We start from the raw sequence: 17171 nt of genomic DNA, 5'->3' as shown, positions 1-17171 counted from the left end.
TCCGTAGTTTAGATTTTGCGGCCCCTGTGCCGCAAAAATTGTCTGAATTAATACCCCTGTGCTTCTCCAAGGCACTTAGCACAGTGTATTTACCACCCCCCACAGCAACTGGGAGTGACTTCAATTTGCAACAGGCAGAGGCAGGAAGGCTAGGAAACCCTGGGATGGAACCTTATTCTCTGGAGAGAGGCCTGGGAGCACCCCTCCAGGGCCTAAGAAATGGGTCAAGAAACTCATTAAGAAGGAGCCACACAAAAACCCTAGAAAGAGTCTCTAGGAAATGAACCCAGCACAGACAACCCTGACAACCCTAACCCATCTCCCCTCCAAAATTTCTACCCCCAGGGAGATGAAGAATGGAGACAGCACAGCATAGCAGATAAGGTGTAACCATGTATTTTTTTCCATTTGTTTTTTACTTGAAAATAGTATGTTAATGAGAATAATCAGAGATTAGTTGAGACAAAATTAAAAGTTGTTACTTAAAACTTACCACCTTCTCCAGATCCAGAACCATTATCTGATAAAAAAAGACAAAAGAAACTCATTAAAATATAGTCCCTGGAAATCTTGCTTTTGGATAGTTATTACTGCATGTTTGGTGAGGACGAATCAACGCTTCCTGTCTCACCGGAAATCAACCTTCCAACTTACTGTCTTTTTACACAATCAAACTCAAATTACCCATTGCTTCTGTACTATGAAATCTTGACTTTTTCCTGATCCTTTTATAAATGAAAAAATATTCCACATTTTCTAAACTTACTTGAATAAGTCATAGTGATTAGCATTCAGCTAAATTAGCAGCCACATGATTTGGGATAGGTCTGGCCAGTGTCATTATGCATCTGGCTGACCATCCATCCCCTGATTCTGCCTCTACCACCAGTGCACCAGGGCACCTGCAGGAACCACATGATGATGACCCCCTGCCCATCCATCCCTATAGATAAGGATGGACCACCTAACACCCCTAGCTTTTCCCTCCGCATCCCAAACATTCCCTCTTGTAATTCACTGTGAGCCTATCCAATTCCTTAAGGAATCTACTGAGATTTTTGGGCAAGACAACTTCCTGTGATAAATTTCAACCCCTTTCCCCCATTGTGTGAAGAGGTTTCCTCTCATTTGCCTTGAATCTACCTCCTTCAAACTTCAAGGGCTACCCCATGGGCTGATGTTATGGGATCCCCTGAACAACAGTTCCACATTCACCCTGTCCACACCCTTCACAGTTTTTGTGTGCACAAGATGAGGCTGCTTGGCAGCAGGGGCCCAGATGATGGGGAGAAAGAAAGCATGTGCAGGGAAGGTATGTGATAGAAGCGCACTTCAGATAAATTCTTGAAGCCCCAGGGATAGAATTTCTTAAAAAGTTCTAGCACCATGATTTTTTTTCCTAAGATAATGCTTTTTAGAAGCACACCACAGTGCACCCCCAAATCTCCTCCCCTAAATTCCTGCCACCTTCCCTTGGTTTTCTAGATAAGCCTAACCCAAACACAATGAAATTATCAGGGGTCCAGATAACCAGTCCTGCTTTCAAAAATCCAGTTGCTGGGGGCTTGGAGAAAGCTCTCCTTTCCCTTTCCCTGCTCTACCCTGTTTCCAATGGCTATGTGTCTTACTTAGGCTGCTAACACTGATTTCAGATGTCATTGATCTTAACTGGTTATAAATCAGTTAATTCTTAACAAGAAGAAATGTGCACAAAGCTAAAATTGAAGGCAGTTGCTTCCTAATCATGGATGCTAGCTTTTCATCTCAAGTACTAGGGTGAACTTGGGGCAGGGTTCCCAGAACAGTGAGATGAGGGCAAGAATAAGAGACATAGCTCCAACCAGGACCAGAGAGATGTGCATGCACACACCCTCACACAAAATCAGGGAAGTAGACACAAAGTCACAAACTTAGGGAGAAGATGAGAAAAAAATAGGCATTCACAAGGATAGAGGACACCAAAGGAAAGCACATGGAATGTGGCAGGCAGCCCATTCCCCACTGAGAATGGGGCCAGACAGGATTTGGAACAACTGTTTCCCCCGAGGCTGGAAATGGGAGCAATAATTCCCCGTTGAGGCTGGGGCTAGTAGGGTCTGGAGTGCCTGTAACTGGTCAGGGATGGAAGAAAATTATGGCAAGGAGCCCTGTCACAGCTCCAGCTTCTTACTGGGTGGGAAGGAAATCATCCCAATTTCACTGGGCAATGGCCCTAATCATTTCTCTTGAGTTGGCACCCCTGTTCCAAGTATCTTAATCTCTTCTAAAAAACAGCACTTTGCTTGTTGGCTTGGTACAGAATTTCCTAACTATCAAAATTAAGCTGACTATAATTAACCAGCTATCCTTTTTCCCTTTTATAAAGATGACAAGCACATTTGCCTTTTTCTAATCCTCAAGGACATCTCCTGTCTTCCATAAATTCTTTCTCAGTCCAATTTCTCTTCCTACTCTGTCTACGGGGAATAGCAATTCTTTTTCCATTCTGCACAAACTACGGCCTGGTCCAGGCTAACCTACCCTGGGTCCTAGCCCATATTCAGCCTGATCCACATGCAGCCCTTGGCATCTGAGTGTCCAACTGAACACCATATTGAATCCAGGCTAAATGATAAATGGGTCGACCCTCCCTCCCAGGTGATAGTGTCATGCATGAATAGTTGCCCATGGGCTGTTGGGAGTTGTAGTATCCATGTACATATCCAGCACATGCACGTTGCTGCTCACAAGCAGCCCAACTTGAAAACATAATAGGAAGATACAAGCAATGTCCAAATTCATCTGATCCAACCAAGCTCCATGTGCTCAGGACCCATTCCTGGCTCTGATGTCACACTCCAAGGTTCCAGATTCTCATGCTCTAGGCCTTCAAAAGACTTGGTCCTGGGATGGTCCTATTTGCAATCTTTATCAATGAGGTGGAGGAAAGAATTGAGAGCATTTGCTCTTGGTACCCAAGGGCAGGTGGTGGTTTACCCTTTGGGACCCACAAATAGAATTCAAAATGAACTAGACAAACTGGGGAAATGGGCTGCAAATAAAAGACAAAATTAAATAGGGACAAGTGCATGACAGGACATTTGGGAATGAAAATGAACAAAAAATACTGAATGGGGAAAATTATCTGGGAACGTATACAATTAAAATACCCAAAGTGAAATATGAATTAGCAAAGTACTGCCATTCTTTTAAAAACAAAAAACAAAAACAAACAAACAAAACAACCCCAATGTGGCCCAGCAATGTATTCATTGGATAATGGCTTGCAAGAACTTGGAAGTAATTCTTGCCCTCCACTCCACAGTAGCTAAACCCTTACTAGAGTTCTGTGGCCATTTACAAAAGAAGTAGAGAAACTAGAGAGACCACAGGGAAAATTAACAAACAAACAAAAATAAATAAAAGGATGGAAAAGAGGTCCTATGAGGAGAAGCTTAAAAGAATGGAGATAGATAGAAAACAGAAGGCTAAGGGAGGAACTGAAATTCTTGAAGGTCTTTGATGAAGAGGGACTGACCAACTGTCCTCACCTCTAGAGTGCAATGGGCTAGAAGAAATGGAGTTAAATTGCAACTGGGGAGATTTTGGTTGGGCATAAAATGGAACTTGACTATCTGAATGATAAAATTCTGGAAAGGTCTTCTAAGAGAAGTTGTCAGCCTTTATCTTTGAAGATCTTTTAAGGAAAGACCAGGATAACTAAGCAGCTGGAAAGGTTGGCAGCCAGTCTCTGGGAGAGGGCTCTCTCCTAAAGCTCCAAGTCAGAGGGAAGTCATGCTCCTTTCTTGAAGGCCATGTGTCCCGAGAACCTTACATACCAGAGTAACATGGGCCTCTTGCCACCACTGTTATCTCTTTCTGGTGTTTACAAGATGCTCGTCTAAGGAAGCATTCATTTTGGTAGGTGTCGCCATTTGATCCACAAACAGGAACGTAATTTGTGTGACACTACAAAGAAAATAAAAACAATTTCTCAGCTCAACAAATAAATAATATATTTCAAAGCATATTCCTTCATACCTACAGGGTGTCAAGCACTGTTCCAACTTCTCAAGCGACTGAGAAAGTAAAACAAAATCAATAGGGCAGGGGACAGGGCGGATGGGGAACAAACAACAGACATACAAAATACTTAACCAATCAATCCTATTTATTGAGTGCTCACTTTGTGCAGAGCACTGTACTAAGACCTTAGGAGAGTACAATACAACAGTGTAACAGACACATTCCCTGCCCACAACGTGCTTACAGTCTAGAGGGAAAGATAGACATTAATATAAATAAATGAATTATGAATATATATATATATATATATGCTGTGGGACTGACTGGGGGAGGTGGTGAGTAAAGGGAGCAAGTCAGGGTGATGTAGAAGGGAGTGGGAAAAGAGGAAATGAGGACTTAGTCAGGGAAGACCTCTTAGAGGAGATGTGCCTTCAATAAGGCTTTGAAGGTGGGGAGACTAATTGTCAGCTATGAAAAGGGAGGGCATTCCAGGCCACAGGAAAGGGGTCAGTGGTGAGATAGACAAAATTGAGGTACAGAGAGTAGGTTGGCTTCAGAGGAGCAAAGAGTGCCGGATGGGTTATAGTAAGAGAGTAGTGAGGTGAGGTAAGAGGGGGCAAGGTGATTGAGTGCTTTAAAGCCGACGGTAAGGGGTTTCTGTTTGATGCAGTGGTGGATGGGCAAACACTGGTGGTTCTTGAGAAGTAGGGAAACATGGACTGAACATTTTTGTAGAAAAATGATCTGGGCAGCAGAGTGAAGTATGGACTGGAGTGAAGAGAGACAGGAGGCAGGGAGGTCAGCAAGGAAGCAGATAAAATAATCAAGGCAGAGTAGGATAAGTGCTTGGCTTATAGTGGTAGGCGTTTGGATGGAGAGGAAAGGGCAGATTTTAGCAATGTTGTGAATAGTAGGAGCAGCAGCAAGAGATCAGATAGGATCAGAATGAAGCATCAGACAGGAAGCAGAATGAACATGCCAGAATTAAATCAGAAGAGAGAATTACTGGAGTCTCCCATCAATTGAAAGACAAGCCTCAGAACCGAGACTTCAGGATCAAGAACCTGCACAAAAGAATTCATTATAGCTATAATAGTCTGAGCTATGATAGTGCAATTGGGCATATAATATCTAGCCACAAGCACTCTCTCGCCCTCCATGGTCCCGCTGGGGCATAAAAAGTTGAATGTACAACTGAATATGCAAGTATACATAAACGTTTGGGATGAGAAGAAATACATAGCTGCTAGGGGTGGCTGTTGGGATAATTAGGAATCAAGCTATTTTTAAGTCTCGCAATATGATTTAGTCTTATTAAAACCACATCTTCTCCAAGAGGCCCTCCCCAAGTAAGCCCTCATTTCCCCTACTCTCTCTCCCTTCTGTGTCATCTTTGCAGTTGGATTTGTACCCTGTAAGCATTAGACATTCACCCCATCCTCAGTCCCCCGCACTTCTGTATATAACCATAATGTATTTATATTAATATGTCTCCTCCTCTAGACCATAAGTTCCTTGTGAGCAGGAAACATGTCTACCAACTCTGTTGTACTGTACTCTCCCAAGTACTTCATACGGTGCTCTGCACACGGTAAGCACTCAATAAATACCACTGAATGATTGATGGCTGGGTCTTCCCATTGCAAATTAAATTAATTAAATTAAATTAAATGGAGGGTTGGGCCATTCCACTTAATTTGCTCCATCTAACCAGCCCAACCGGATCACTCGGGCCAGTTGTTAAATTAAAACACAGGAAGAATGGATACTTTTAAAATTCTTACCTGAAATTGGCAGGCACATTTCAAACCATCTTCATCTTCTTTACAAACGCCTCCATATTTACAGGATGATTCATCACAAATTCTTGCATCAGGCTCCCTCACATTTAATTCTGTAATTGATGAAAAAATGCAGTTACACTGATGAAATCACCTGGGTTTCTTCTTTATCATCACTTTCTTCGATCCTGGCTTAGTTCATCAGTCAAAGCGAGTTATCCCTCTCAGATACTATCTGCCTCTGCCTAAGTTTGCTCGTTTGTTTATGTTAGCTGCAAGTCTTCTCTCAATACACCAAGTCCTGCCAGAATGAGTGCTGTCACTGTATGTTTTAGTGAGAACACGGTCGGGAATTTGGGAACGTTTGGTTGACAGTGCAAGCTTGTTTGGACTCCGGATATCCGTGGTGGTAGAAGAAATGGTTTGGGTGCAGGTGTGCATTTGACATCAGACACTGTGAGTACTACTGCACAGTTTTTCCTTGACGCAAGGTCTTGGGAAAATGCAACCCCCTTGTTTTAGTAGTACTGGGTGGCCCCCCTGTTTCTCACTGCTGAGATTGTTAATTATACATGGAATTAAGTGAACCATCTGGTTGTCGCCCTTGACTTTACCTTGTTCGTGGACGAGTAAACAAGGATCTACTCATCAATGAGAAAGTTCAAGATGTACTCCACATTCTCAAGGTCTTTAAAATCTAATGGAGGACCCGGGACAAACTTACTTCAATTACGATAATATGTGGGTTTTTCAGGATGGTCAGAAATGGCATCCCGTGACCTCCCAGAGGGGACATGATGTCACTGCAGAAGGGGAGGGGCGATGTAGAGGGCAGGAAAGAAAGGTTGGAGGATTGAGCCCACCCAGAGACAATAATCTGTCAAATGACTATGCCTGTATTTATGTCTCAGATGAGCAAACCCCTTCAAAACTGAATCCTTGAGAGGTACTGAAAATGGCTCTTAAGAACACTGAGGATCCCATTATACATTTATAAAAGGTGAGGCTCACTCCCCAAAAGCAAGAAGATTACAGAAAATGGGACACTAACAAAAAGCCCTATACCTCCTCTTCCTGGTATAAATTTTTCTCTCCTTCTAGCCTCCTTCATTTTGCAGCCACCTTCAACGTTCTGGGATCACAAATACCAACACTACTGTATACTTCCAAGTGCTGGGAGAAGCGGTGTGGCTCAGTGGAAAGGGCACGGGCTTTGGAGTCAGAGGTCATGGGTTCAAATCCCGGCTCCGCCACTTATCAGCTGTGTGACTTTGGGCAAGTCACTTAACTTCCCGGAGCCTCAGTTCCCTCACTCTGGAAAATGGGGATTAAGACTGTGAGCTCCCCGTGGGACAACCTGATCACCTTGTAACTCCCCCAGCGCTTAGAACAGTGCTTTGCACATAGTAAGCGCTTAATAGATGCCATTATTATTATTATTAAATACAGTGCTCTGCACACAGTAAGTGCTCAATAAATGCCACTGATTATTTGGAGAGGGGAGAGACTAGAGGTAGGGAGATGTGTGAAGAGGCGGATGCAATAGTCAAATAGGGTTCTGACAAGGGCCTGGAGCAGCAGAGTGGGAGTTTGAAGGGTCCACGTAAAGATTTTCTGGAGGCAAGAAGAACTGTAATTTTGCAGTGGAGGTGAAAGGTCAGGGCTAGCAAGGTACATTTTCAAGTCGTCCTCATAGAGATGGTAGTTGAAGCCAGGGAGTGGTGAGCTCCCTTAGGGAATGGAACTTAGAGAAACACTCATAATTAGGGAGTGAGCGATGGAAGAAAAACTGGCAAAAGAGCCAGGGAAGCGACCAGAGAGGTAAGGAAAGAATTGGGTCAGAAAACCAAGACGAGATACTGTTTCCAGAAGAAGGAAGTGACCCAAAATGTTGAAAGCAGCCAAGAGATAGAGCAGGATTAGAATAGAGTAGATAGAGTCCTTAAGATTTGACAAGAAGGAGGTCACTGGTGACTGGGGAGAGAGTGAAGTAAAGAGAGTAGAGTGAAGAGTGAAGAGAGTAGAAACCAAATTGTAGAGGGGTCAAAAAAGACGTTAGAGAAACATTCTCCTATAGTGCATGTTTTCATTGCACAGTTTGGAAAGAACAATTAATATAGAAGTATAGAACCACTTCCTACAACACACACGCAGAATTAATAGAATGCAGTTTCTGTCAGCACAAGGAGAGATTCAGTGTCAGAAAAAAGTGGTTAAACATATGTGCACGTCATTGATCACGATGTGCTTTTGTATGCATCCCTATCTCTCCCTCAGCCTCACAGAAAGACACCAATAATAATAATTGGGATATTTGTTAGGACAGGGATTATGTGTCCGACCTGATTTTCTTGTATATTACCCCAGTTACTGAATCCCCGTTTTACAGATGAGAAAACTGACGCACAGGGGAGCTAAGCGATTTGGCCAAGGTCACACAGAAGACAAGTGGAGGAGCCAGGATTAGAACCCAGGTCCACTGACTCTCAGGCCCATGTACTTTTCACTAGACCTCACTGCTTCTCCACCAGCCTTGTTTTGTTGCAACCCTCACTGTTGTATTTAACACAACAAAACAACACCTACTGAATATTACCCTAAAAGAAAACAAAATGCATAACAATAATAGTAATTTGTATCAAAAACCATTAGTCATGGTGGTATTTTTCAATCCATCCACCTTCTAGCCCACTAATTCCCATTATAAAAGAACTGGATGTATTCTGGACATTTTTAAAATTTAGGTTTAAAACTGCTATTCTTTACCACCATTATTTTCATGTTTTTATCAGTACCACTCATCATTTCCCTTTGCTCCATTAGCGCTCTTTTCCAGTCAGCCATCACGCCCCTCAGCAAACCCTCGCCCATCCTGTTGTTGGGTTTTTTTCTTAAATAACTAAGCTTTTCTGCTTTTCCACTGGATCTTAACTCCTATTGTTACATTCATCTGAAAGCTTTGTGTGTTTGGTGTTTCACCCTTTTATTCTGAAACAGCATTGACTCTTGACCATTTCTTTGTCCCTATCTCTTTTGTCTAGAGCATCCAAAAACTCTTTACTACTTTGCACTCTGAAAGCAAATGTCCCTGTGCTTTTTTCCCTGAACCCTCTTTTGGGCACTTTTTACCATTATTGTACCCACACTCTATGTCCTCTGAAGCTCAACTTGCCTTTGTCTCTATCAATGAATCTTTCCCTTTTAATTTGGACTTCCTTCTTTTGGATTGCCTATATAAACTTTTTACTCCACTGAGTTCCAAATCCCCTTTCATTATTCCCCACCTAATTAGTCTTTGTTCCACTTCTTTCCTGTGACTGACCTAATCCCCTTCTCCTTACCAGTTGAGAAGAATTTGCCCACTATTTTCCAACTGAGGATGGGCCTTAAAACTCTCTCCATTCCCCTCCTTTTCTTCCTTTCCAATGGTTAAAACATAAAGCGGAACCCATTAAGTAATTCCAGGTATATCGTTCCCATCCCCTGATTCTTTCCCATCATCTTGTCCCCCAAATCAAAGTCCCTAAATTTTGATTGCTTTCTTCTGTTTCTATCCCACTAACCCCCTCTTATGTTTCCCATCTCTATATTCATCTTTGCTCCTGCCAGATGTGCACAGCTTGATCTCTCTATATTAAAATGATGCAGGGTCTCTATCTTCCTGAAACCACCCAGGGGAGCAATGAGCATGCATCAATACTACCGGATAATTATTTAGCTCAGATCTATGTATGTGCACGGCCCCTTCCGTGCCCGCGGAAGAGAATTCCAGCCACAACAGCCATTATGGTGGTGACAGTGGGCGCTGATTCAACCTCTATTCTTGCCTTCCACTGCGAGTGTTCCAAGGAGCTTGGCAAGACGTGCCCCAAAGAGCCCAGAGAGTACAAACTCACCACTGCCGCTATTACTGTCAACACTGCTGTCACCATGGACGAAAGCTGGAGGTAAAACCAAGATTAGAGAGAAGACCTAAGCTTCACTACCAGCTGTTGTTTGCAGCTGGTCAGTTTTTACCCATTCCTGAAACAGCTGGTCCACTCCATGGCTAGGATATCCGAGTCCATGTCTGAGAGAGTTTGGCGAAGGAGAAGGTCTAAATGTGAATGTCAGTACGGCATGTGTGGGGAGAAAAAGGTATCTTAAGTGAGGGGTGGCTGGCTGGGTGACTGGTGGGTAGTGGTTATGGTCTTCCTAACCCCCCCAAAAAGCACAGGCTCCTCATATACACTGGCTCCTCTTATATCTGGGAGCATTACTCTAAATATTCCTTTTCAACTGTTTTCAGGGCATAAGCCATTACTGGCTCCAAACTGCCTGGGTCACCTATGGAATATCCTTGTATAATGGCTTTCTACAGAGCCTTCCACTCCGTCAACCCAACAATGTCATCAATGGCACTGACCGGGTGCAGAGCACTACACTAAGCACTTGGGAGAGTACGACACATTGGAGTCGGTAAACACGATCCCTGCCCCCAAGGAGCTTATGATCTAGTGGAGACAGACGCTAAAATAAATTACTGAAAGCGGAAGCAACAGATTATAAGGATACGTACATAATGCTCCAATTTCATTGGCATGCACAATTTAATTGCAGCAGGTAACAGGACCATGGAAAAATGTGGGGCTAAAAACAGGTGTCGATGTGGGGACTTATAGATGGGTGCACCATGCAATTTCCCTCTAAACTTTAAGCTCATGGTGGGCAGGGAACGTGTCTACCAGTTCTGTTATACTGTTATACCCTCCCAAACACTTAGTACAGTGTTCTGCACACAGTAAGTGCTCAATCAATATGACTGATTGATTGATTGAATTTCCTAAGCAACATCCTCTGGATAATTTCTGACAAGTTACTGAAGAAGTTTTGCATGGAGTCTGTTATAAGAGTACCACACCAATCAATCCATCAATCATTTTTCTAAAATGGAGTTCTGCACACATCTCCCCTCTCCTCAGACACACACACGTTGTCTACTCATCTCCACATCAAGAGGAAACTTCTTACCACTGGTTTTTGGGTACTCAATCGGCTGTCTCTCCCCCTGACTTATACTCACTCCTCTCCCACTACACCCCAGCTCACATGCTTGGCTCCTCCCAAGCCAACCTATTCACTGTAACTAGTTCTTGTCTTCTTGCATGCACCCTCCCTCCTATTTGGAATTCCTACCCACTTCACATCCAGCTAACCACTGCTCTCCCCATCTTCAATGCCTTTCTCAGTGCACATCTCCTCAAGGAGGCCTTCCCTGATTAATCGCTCATATCCCCATGCTATTTCCCCACTTCCTGCCATTTCAGTAATTCTGCAGCACCTAAGCACTTGAGGATTCACAGTCACGCACCGCACACAGACCGCCACCCCGTTTTCACTTATGTCCCACTCAATTAATCAATGGTATTTACGGAGCATTTACTGTATGCAGAGAACTATACTAAGTCCTTGGGATAATATAATTGAGTTAGTAACATGATCCAGGCCCTTAAGGAGCTTACAATCTAGTGAGTGGGACATACCTTGAAATAAATTACAGGTAGAGGAAGCAATAGAGTAGACGAAAAGGAAAATATTCAGGTGACACTGTGAACCTTGACCAATTGTCCCAGCCAACTTGGGCTGGGTAGAGGAGCCTTAGTCCACTGGTCAAGGCCACCATGTGGTGCAGGATCAGCTTGCTGGCCGGTCGCCCTTGGGGAAGATGAGTTGTTCTTTTGAAAAGGGCAAACAATATCTGCAAAAGCAAGAAAGATGGGGCCCAGTCCAGGACACCCCAGGCCTGGACCCTGCCACGTTGCCCCAACCTGGTACCAACTGAGATGTCTCAGAGATAGGAGAACTGAACAGGCCCACCTTCTCTTTTCTCCATAGAACAGTGAGCCCTCTGAGGGCAGAGAGTCCACTAACTCTACAGTACTTTCCCATACCCTCAGCACCGTGCTCTACAGAGAGGCAGCAGTCACTATATAGTATTAATTAAAGAGCAGTGGTAACTACAATGCTCCATGATGACACTCACCTCTTAGAAGCAACATGGCCTAGTGGAAAGAGAACAGGCCTGGGAGTCAGAGGACCTGGATTCTAATTCTGGCTCTTGCCACTTGTCTGATGTGTGCCCAAGGGCAAGTCACTTACACTTTTCTGTGCTTCAGTTACCTCACCTGTAAAATCAATCAATCTTATTTATTGAACACTTACTGTGTGCAGAGCACTGTACTAAGTGCTTGGGAATGTCCATAAAACAGAGGTGGTAGACACATTCCCTGCCCCCACTGAGTTTACAGTCTTGAGGGGGAGACAGACATTAATATAAATAAATTACAGATATGTATTTAGGTACTGTAGGGCTGAGGAGGGGTGAGTAAAAGGGAACAAATCCAAGTGCAAGGGCAACTCAGAGGGAGTGGGAGAAGAGGAAATCAGGGTTTAGTTGGGGAGGGCCTCTTGGAGGAGATGTGCTTTTAGTAAGTTTGTGAGGATGGGGAGAGTGATCATCTGTTGGGTACGAAGAGGGAGGGCATTCCAGGCCAGAGGCAGAATGTGGGCGAGAGGTCGGCAGTGAGATAGACGAGCTCGAGATACACTGAATAGGTTGGCATTAGAGGAGCAAAGTATGAGGGCTGGGTTGTAGTAGGAAAGCAGCAAGGTAAGGTAGGAGGGGGCAAGGGGATTGAGTGCTTTAAGGAGTTTCTGTTTATAAAATGGGGATTAAGACTGTGAGCCCTATGTGGGACAGGGACTGTGTCCAACCTGGTTAACTTGTATCTACCCCACCACTTAGCACAGTGCCTGGTACATAATAAGCCTTAACAAATGCCATTAAAAAAAGAACATCACCAGAAGGAAGGCTGAAGAACACTGTTCTATTTATTCTGATGAGTTGACACCTGTCCACATGTTTTGCTTTGTTGTCTGTCTCCCCCTTCTAGACTGTGAGCCCGTTGTTGGGTAGGGACCGTCTCTGTCACCGACTTGTACTTCCCAAGCGCTTAGTACAGTGCTCTGCACACAGTAAGCGCTCAATTAATACGATCGAATGAATGAATGAATGAATGAATGTACACAGGGTGCTGAAGGGGTGAGGGTGGGAAGGAGGTGTACCAAAGTGTTTATGTTATCACACTGTGCAGAGTGCTTATGTTCACATCTTTATACTCTACTGTCTCAGCCTACTAGTTATTTATTTCAGTGCCTGCCTCCCCGACTTGACTGTAAACTCCTTGGAGGCTAGAGGCCATACCTACTAATTCCACTGTAATCTCCCAAACACTTAGCAAAGTGCTCAACAAGTCCTAGAGATTGATTGATTGCCTACACATAGCTGAGATTCCTTATAAAATTCACCAGTATTATCTATGTAGCACGTACTGTGTGCAAAGCACTGTACTATGCACTTGGGAGAGTACCCAATCCCTGCCATCAACTTCAACCATCTTCCCCCAGCTTGATCCAGAGCTCTCCCTTTGCCTAAAGATCTCCTGATGTTGACCAATGCTCCTTCTGTTAGCTACCTTGGACCTCTTTATGTGTCCAACCACCAATTTTATGTTAGATACATATCTTACCATAACCTCTTCCATGCTTTTTCAACCTTTCCAAATTATTCTTTGGCATCTCTGAGACTTAATGTAGGGAAGAAAAATCAATGGGATATAGTCCTACCAGGCTATAAACTCCTTGGGAAAGACAGTGATAAGTGGCAGTAAATATGAGAATAATAATAACTGTGGTATTTGCTAAGTGCTTGCTATATGCCAAGCTCTGTACTAAGCGCTGAGGTAGATACAATATAAGCAGATTGGATACAGTCCCATCTGAGGTGCACAGTGGGCGAGAGAAACATTCCCTGCCCACAACAAGCACAGTCCTCTAGAATGTGTCTATTTATTGTTGTAATAATAATAATAATGACATTTATTAAGCGCTTACTATGTGCAAAGCACTGTTCTAAGCACTGGGGGGATACAAGGTGATGAGGTTGTCCCATGTGGGGCTCACAGTCTTCATCCCCATTTTACAGATGAGGGAACTGAGGCCCAGAGAAGTTAAGTGACTTGCCCAAAGTCACACAGCTGACAAGTGACAGAGTTGGGATTTGAACCCATGACCTCTGACTCCAAAGCCCGTGCTCTTTCCCACTGAGCCACGCTGCTTCTCTATAGGCTCAGAGAAGTTAAGTGACTTACCCAAGGTTACGCAGCAGACGTGGCAGAGCCGGAATTAGAACCCATGACCTCCGACTCCCAAGCCCGTGCTCTTCCCACTGAGCCATGCTGCTTCCCGTACTCTCCCAAAGGCTTAATACAGTGCTTTGCACACAGTGAGCACTCAATAAATATGACTGAATGAATGAGAAAGAGAGGAAGGGAGAACAGGTATTCGATTTCCAGTTTTACAGATGAGGTCACTGAGGCACAGAGGTGTTAAGTGACTTGTCCAAGGCCACACAGCAGAAAAGTGGCAGAGCCGGGATTAGAACCCTGGTCCTCGGGACTAGCAGGTCTGTGCTCTTTTCCCTAGGCCATGCTGAGAAGCAACTGAGGCAGAAACAACAAAGAATCAGATTTAAAAAAGTAGAATAGAATTCCTCTGGGTGCAAATTCCAGATTTTACCACCAAAAATAGTGTAATAAGAATGGTCTATAAACCAACTAACCAGGATGAGGAAAGTAAACTGGAAGGTTTAGATAAGATTGGTGTAATTGTTAAATAGGCAGATAGTAACAGTAGGACATTTCATTCATTCATTCATTCATTCAATCGTATTTATTGAGCGCTTACTGTGTGCAGAGCACTGTACTAAGCGCTTGGGAAGTACAAGTTGGCAACATTCATTTATTCATTCATTCATTCATTCAATCGTATTTATTGAGTGCTTACTGTGTGCAAAGCACTGTACTAAGTGCTTGGGAAAGTATAAGCTCTAAACTGTGAGCCCACTGTTGGGTAGGGACCGTCTCTATAAGTTGCCAACTTGTACTTCCCAAGCACTTAGTACAGTGCTCTGCACACAGTAAGCGCTCAATAAATACGATTGAATGAATGAATGAATATAACAACAAACAGACACATTCCTGCCCACAACGAACTCACAGTCTAGAAGTGGAGACAGACATCAATATAAATAGATAGATAAATAAATAAATTAAAGATAAAAAACCGATAAATACATAATACATTTCAATTATTCTCACATAGATCAACTAGTTCATGTCTCAGGACAAAAACTGGAGGTGATGTTTGGGCAGGATACATGACTTTTTTCTGGAATAACTTAATTTGAGAATCCACAAAGAAAAATGAAACCCTGGATTCAATTTTGGGTACAATAAGGCAGTATATGTGGGAAAGCTCTTCTGTGATATTGACAACTTGAGAATTCAACATTCTTGCTTGGTCAGGAAGGCTGAAAGAAAACACCCCAAGAATATTAACTTTCAGGAAATTAATAAAATATGGATCTTATGGATCTTAGAGATGCCCTCTTCCGTACATTCAACTCCCTTCTCAGGCCCCCGGTTCCTCCCCCTCCTCCTTCCCTCACCCCCAACGATCTGGCCTCCTACTTCGTTAACAAAGTTAAATCCATCAGGTCCGACCGCCCCAAAGTCACTCCCCCACCTTCTCCAACCCCCCGGCTCTCAACACTCTCTGCTACTCTCCCATCCTTCCCAGCAGTATCCTCAGAGGAGCTCTCCTCCCGCCTCTCAAGTGCTACTCCGGCCACCTGTGCTTCTGACCCCATTCCCTCTCATCTCATGAAATCTCTCGCTCCATCCCTTCTCCCCTCCTTAACTTCCATCTTCAACCGCTCACTCTCCACTGGTCCCTTCCCCTCTGCCTTCAAACATGCCCATGTCTCTCCCATCCTAAAAACACCCTCTCTTGACCCCACCTCACCTTCTAGTTATCGCCCCATATCCCTCCTACCATTCCTTTCCAAACTCCTTGAACGAGCTGTCTACACGCGCTGCCTCGAATTCCTCAACACCAACTCTCTCCTCGACCCCCTCCAGTCTGGCTTCCGTCCCCTACATTCCACGGAAACTGCCCTCTCAAAGGTCACCAATGACCTCCTGCTTGCCAAATCCAACGGCTCATACTCTATCCTAATCCTCCTCGACCTCTCAGCTGCCTTTGACACTGTGGACCACCCCCTTCTCCTCAACACGTTATCCGACCTTGGCTTCACAGACTCCGTCCTCTCCTGGTTCTCCTCTTATCTCTCTGGTTGATCATTCTCAGTCTCTTTTGCAGGCACCTCCTCCCCCTCCCATCCCCTTACTGTGGGGGTTCCCCAAGGTTCAGTGCTTGGTCCCCTTCTGTTCTCGATCTACACTCACTCCCTTGGTGACCTCATTCGCTCCCACGGCTTCAACTATCATCTCTATGCTGATGACACCAAGATTTACATCTCTGCCCCTGCTCTCTCCTCCTCTCTCCAGGCTCGCATCTCCTCCTGCCTTCAGGACATCTCCATCTGGATGTCTGCCCGCCACCTAAAACTCAACATGTAAAAGACTGAACTCCTTGTCTTCCCTCCCAAACCCTGCCCTCTCCCTGACTTTCCCATCTCTGTTGACGGCACTACCATCCTTCCCGTCTCACAAGCCCGCAACCTTGGTGTCATCCTCGACTCTGCTCTCTCATTCACCCCTCACATCCAAGCCGTCACCAAAACCTGCGAGTCTCAGCTCCGAAACATTGCCAAGATCCGCCCTTTCCTCTCCATCCAAACCGTTACCCTGCTCGTTCAAGCTCTCATCCTATCCCGTCTGGACTACTGCATCAGCCTTCTCTCTGATCTCCCAACCTCGTGTCTCTCCCCACTTCAATCCATACTTCATGCTGCTGCCCGGACTGTCTTTGTCCAGAAATGCTCTGGGCATGTTACTCCCCTTCTCAAAAATCTCCAGTGGCTACCAATCAATCTGCGCATCAGGCAGAAACTCCTCACCCTGGGCTTCAAGGCTGTCCATCACCTCGCCCCCTCCTACCTCACCTCCCTTCTCTCCTTCTACAGCCCACCCCGCACCCTCCGCTCCTCTGCCGCTAATCTCCTCACCATGCCTCGTTCTCCCCTGTCCAGCCATCGACCCCCAGCCCACGTCATCCCCCGGGCCTGGAATGCCCTCCTTCTGCCCATCCGCCAAGCTAGCTCTCTTCCTCCCTTCCAGGACCTACTGAGAGCTCACCTCCTCCAGGAGGCCTTCCCAGACTGAGCCCCTTCCTTCCTCTCCCCCTCGTCCCCTTCTCCATCCCCCCATCTTACCTCCTTCCCTTCCCCACAGCACCTGTATATATGTATATATGTTTGTACATATTTATTACTCTATTTATTTATTTATTTATTTTACTTGTACATATCTATTCTATTTATTT

At 44.6% G+C, this 17171-nt stretch overlaps 1 protein-coding gene across 1 annotated transcript in view; it reads right to left on the bottom strand.

The window, feature by feature from the left end:
* TMEFF1 (transmembrane protein with EGF like and two follistatin like domains 1) overlaps window positions 1-17171 on the bottom strand; it is a 46458-nt gene that overhangs the window by 23945 nt on the left and 5342 nt on the right. Inside the window, exons 2-4 of the mRNA XM_038770717.1 lie at window positions 5790-5899; window positions 3819-3948; window positions 494-520 (exon numbers count right to left, since the gene is read on the bottom strand). Coding sequence (XP_038626645.1) covers window positions 494-520; window positions 3819-3948; window positions 5790-5899 — 267 coding nt within the window. The remainder of the gene's footprint in view (window positions 1-493; window positions 521-3818; window positions 3949-5789; window positions 5900-17171) is intronic.

Source organism: Tachyglossus aculeatus, chromosome X2, assembly GCF_015852505.1.
Source record: "Tachyglossus aculeatus isolate mTacAcu1 chromosome X2, mTacAcu1.pri, whole genome shotgun sequence".
In the NCBI taxonomy this organism is placed as follows: Eukaryota; Metazoa; Chordata; class Mammalia; order Monotremata; family Tachyglossidae; genus Tachyglossus; species Tachyglossus aculeatus.
This window is presented reverse-complemented; position numbering and strand designations above follow the sequence as displayed.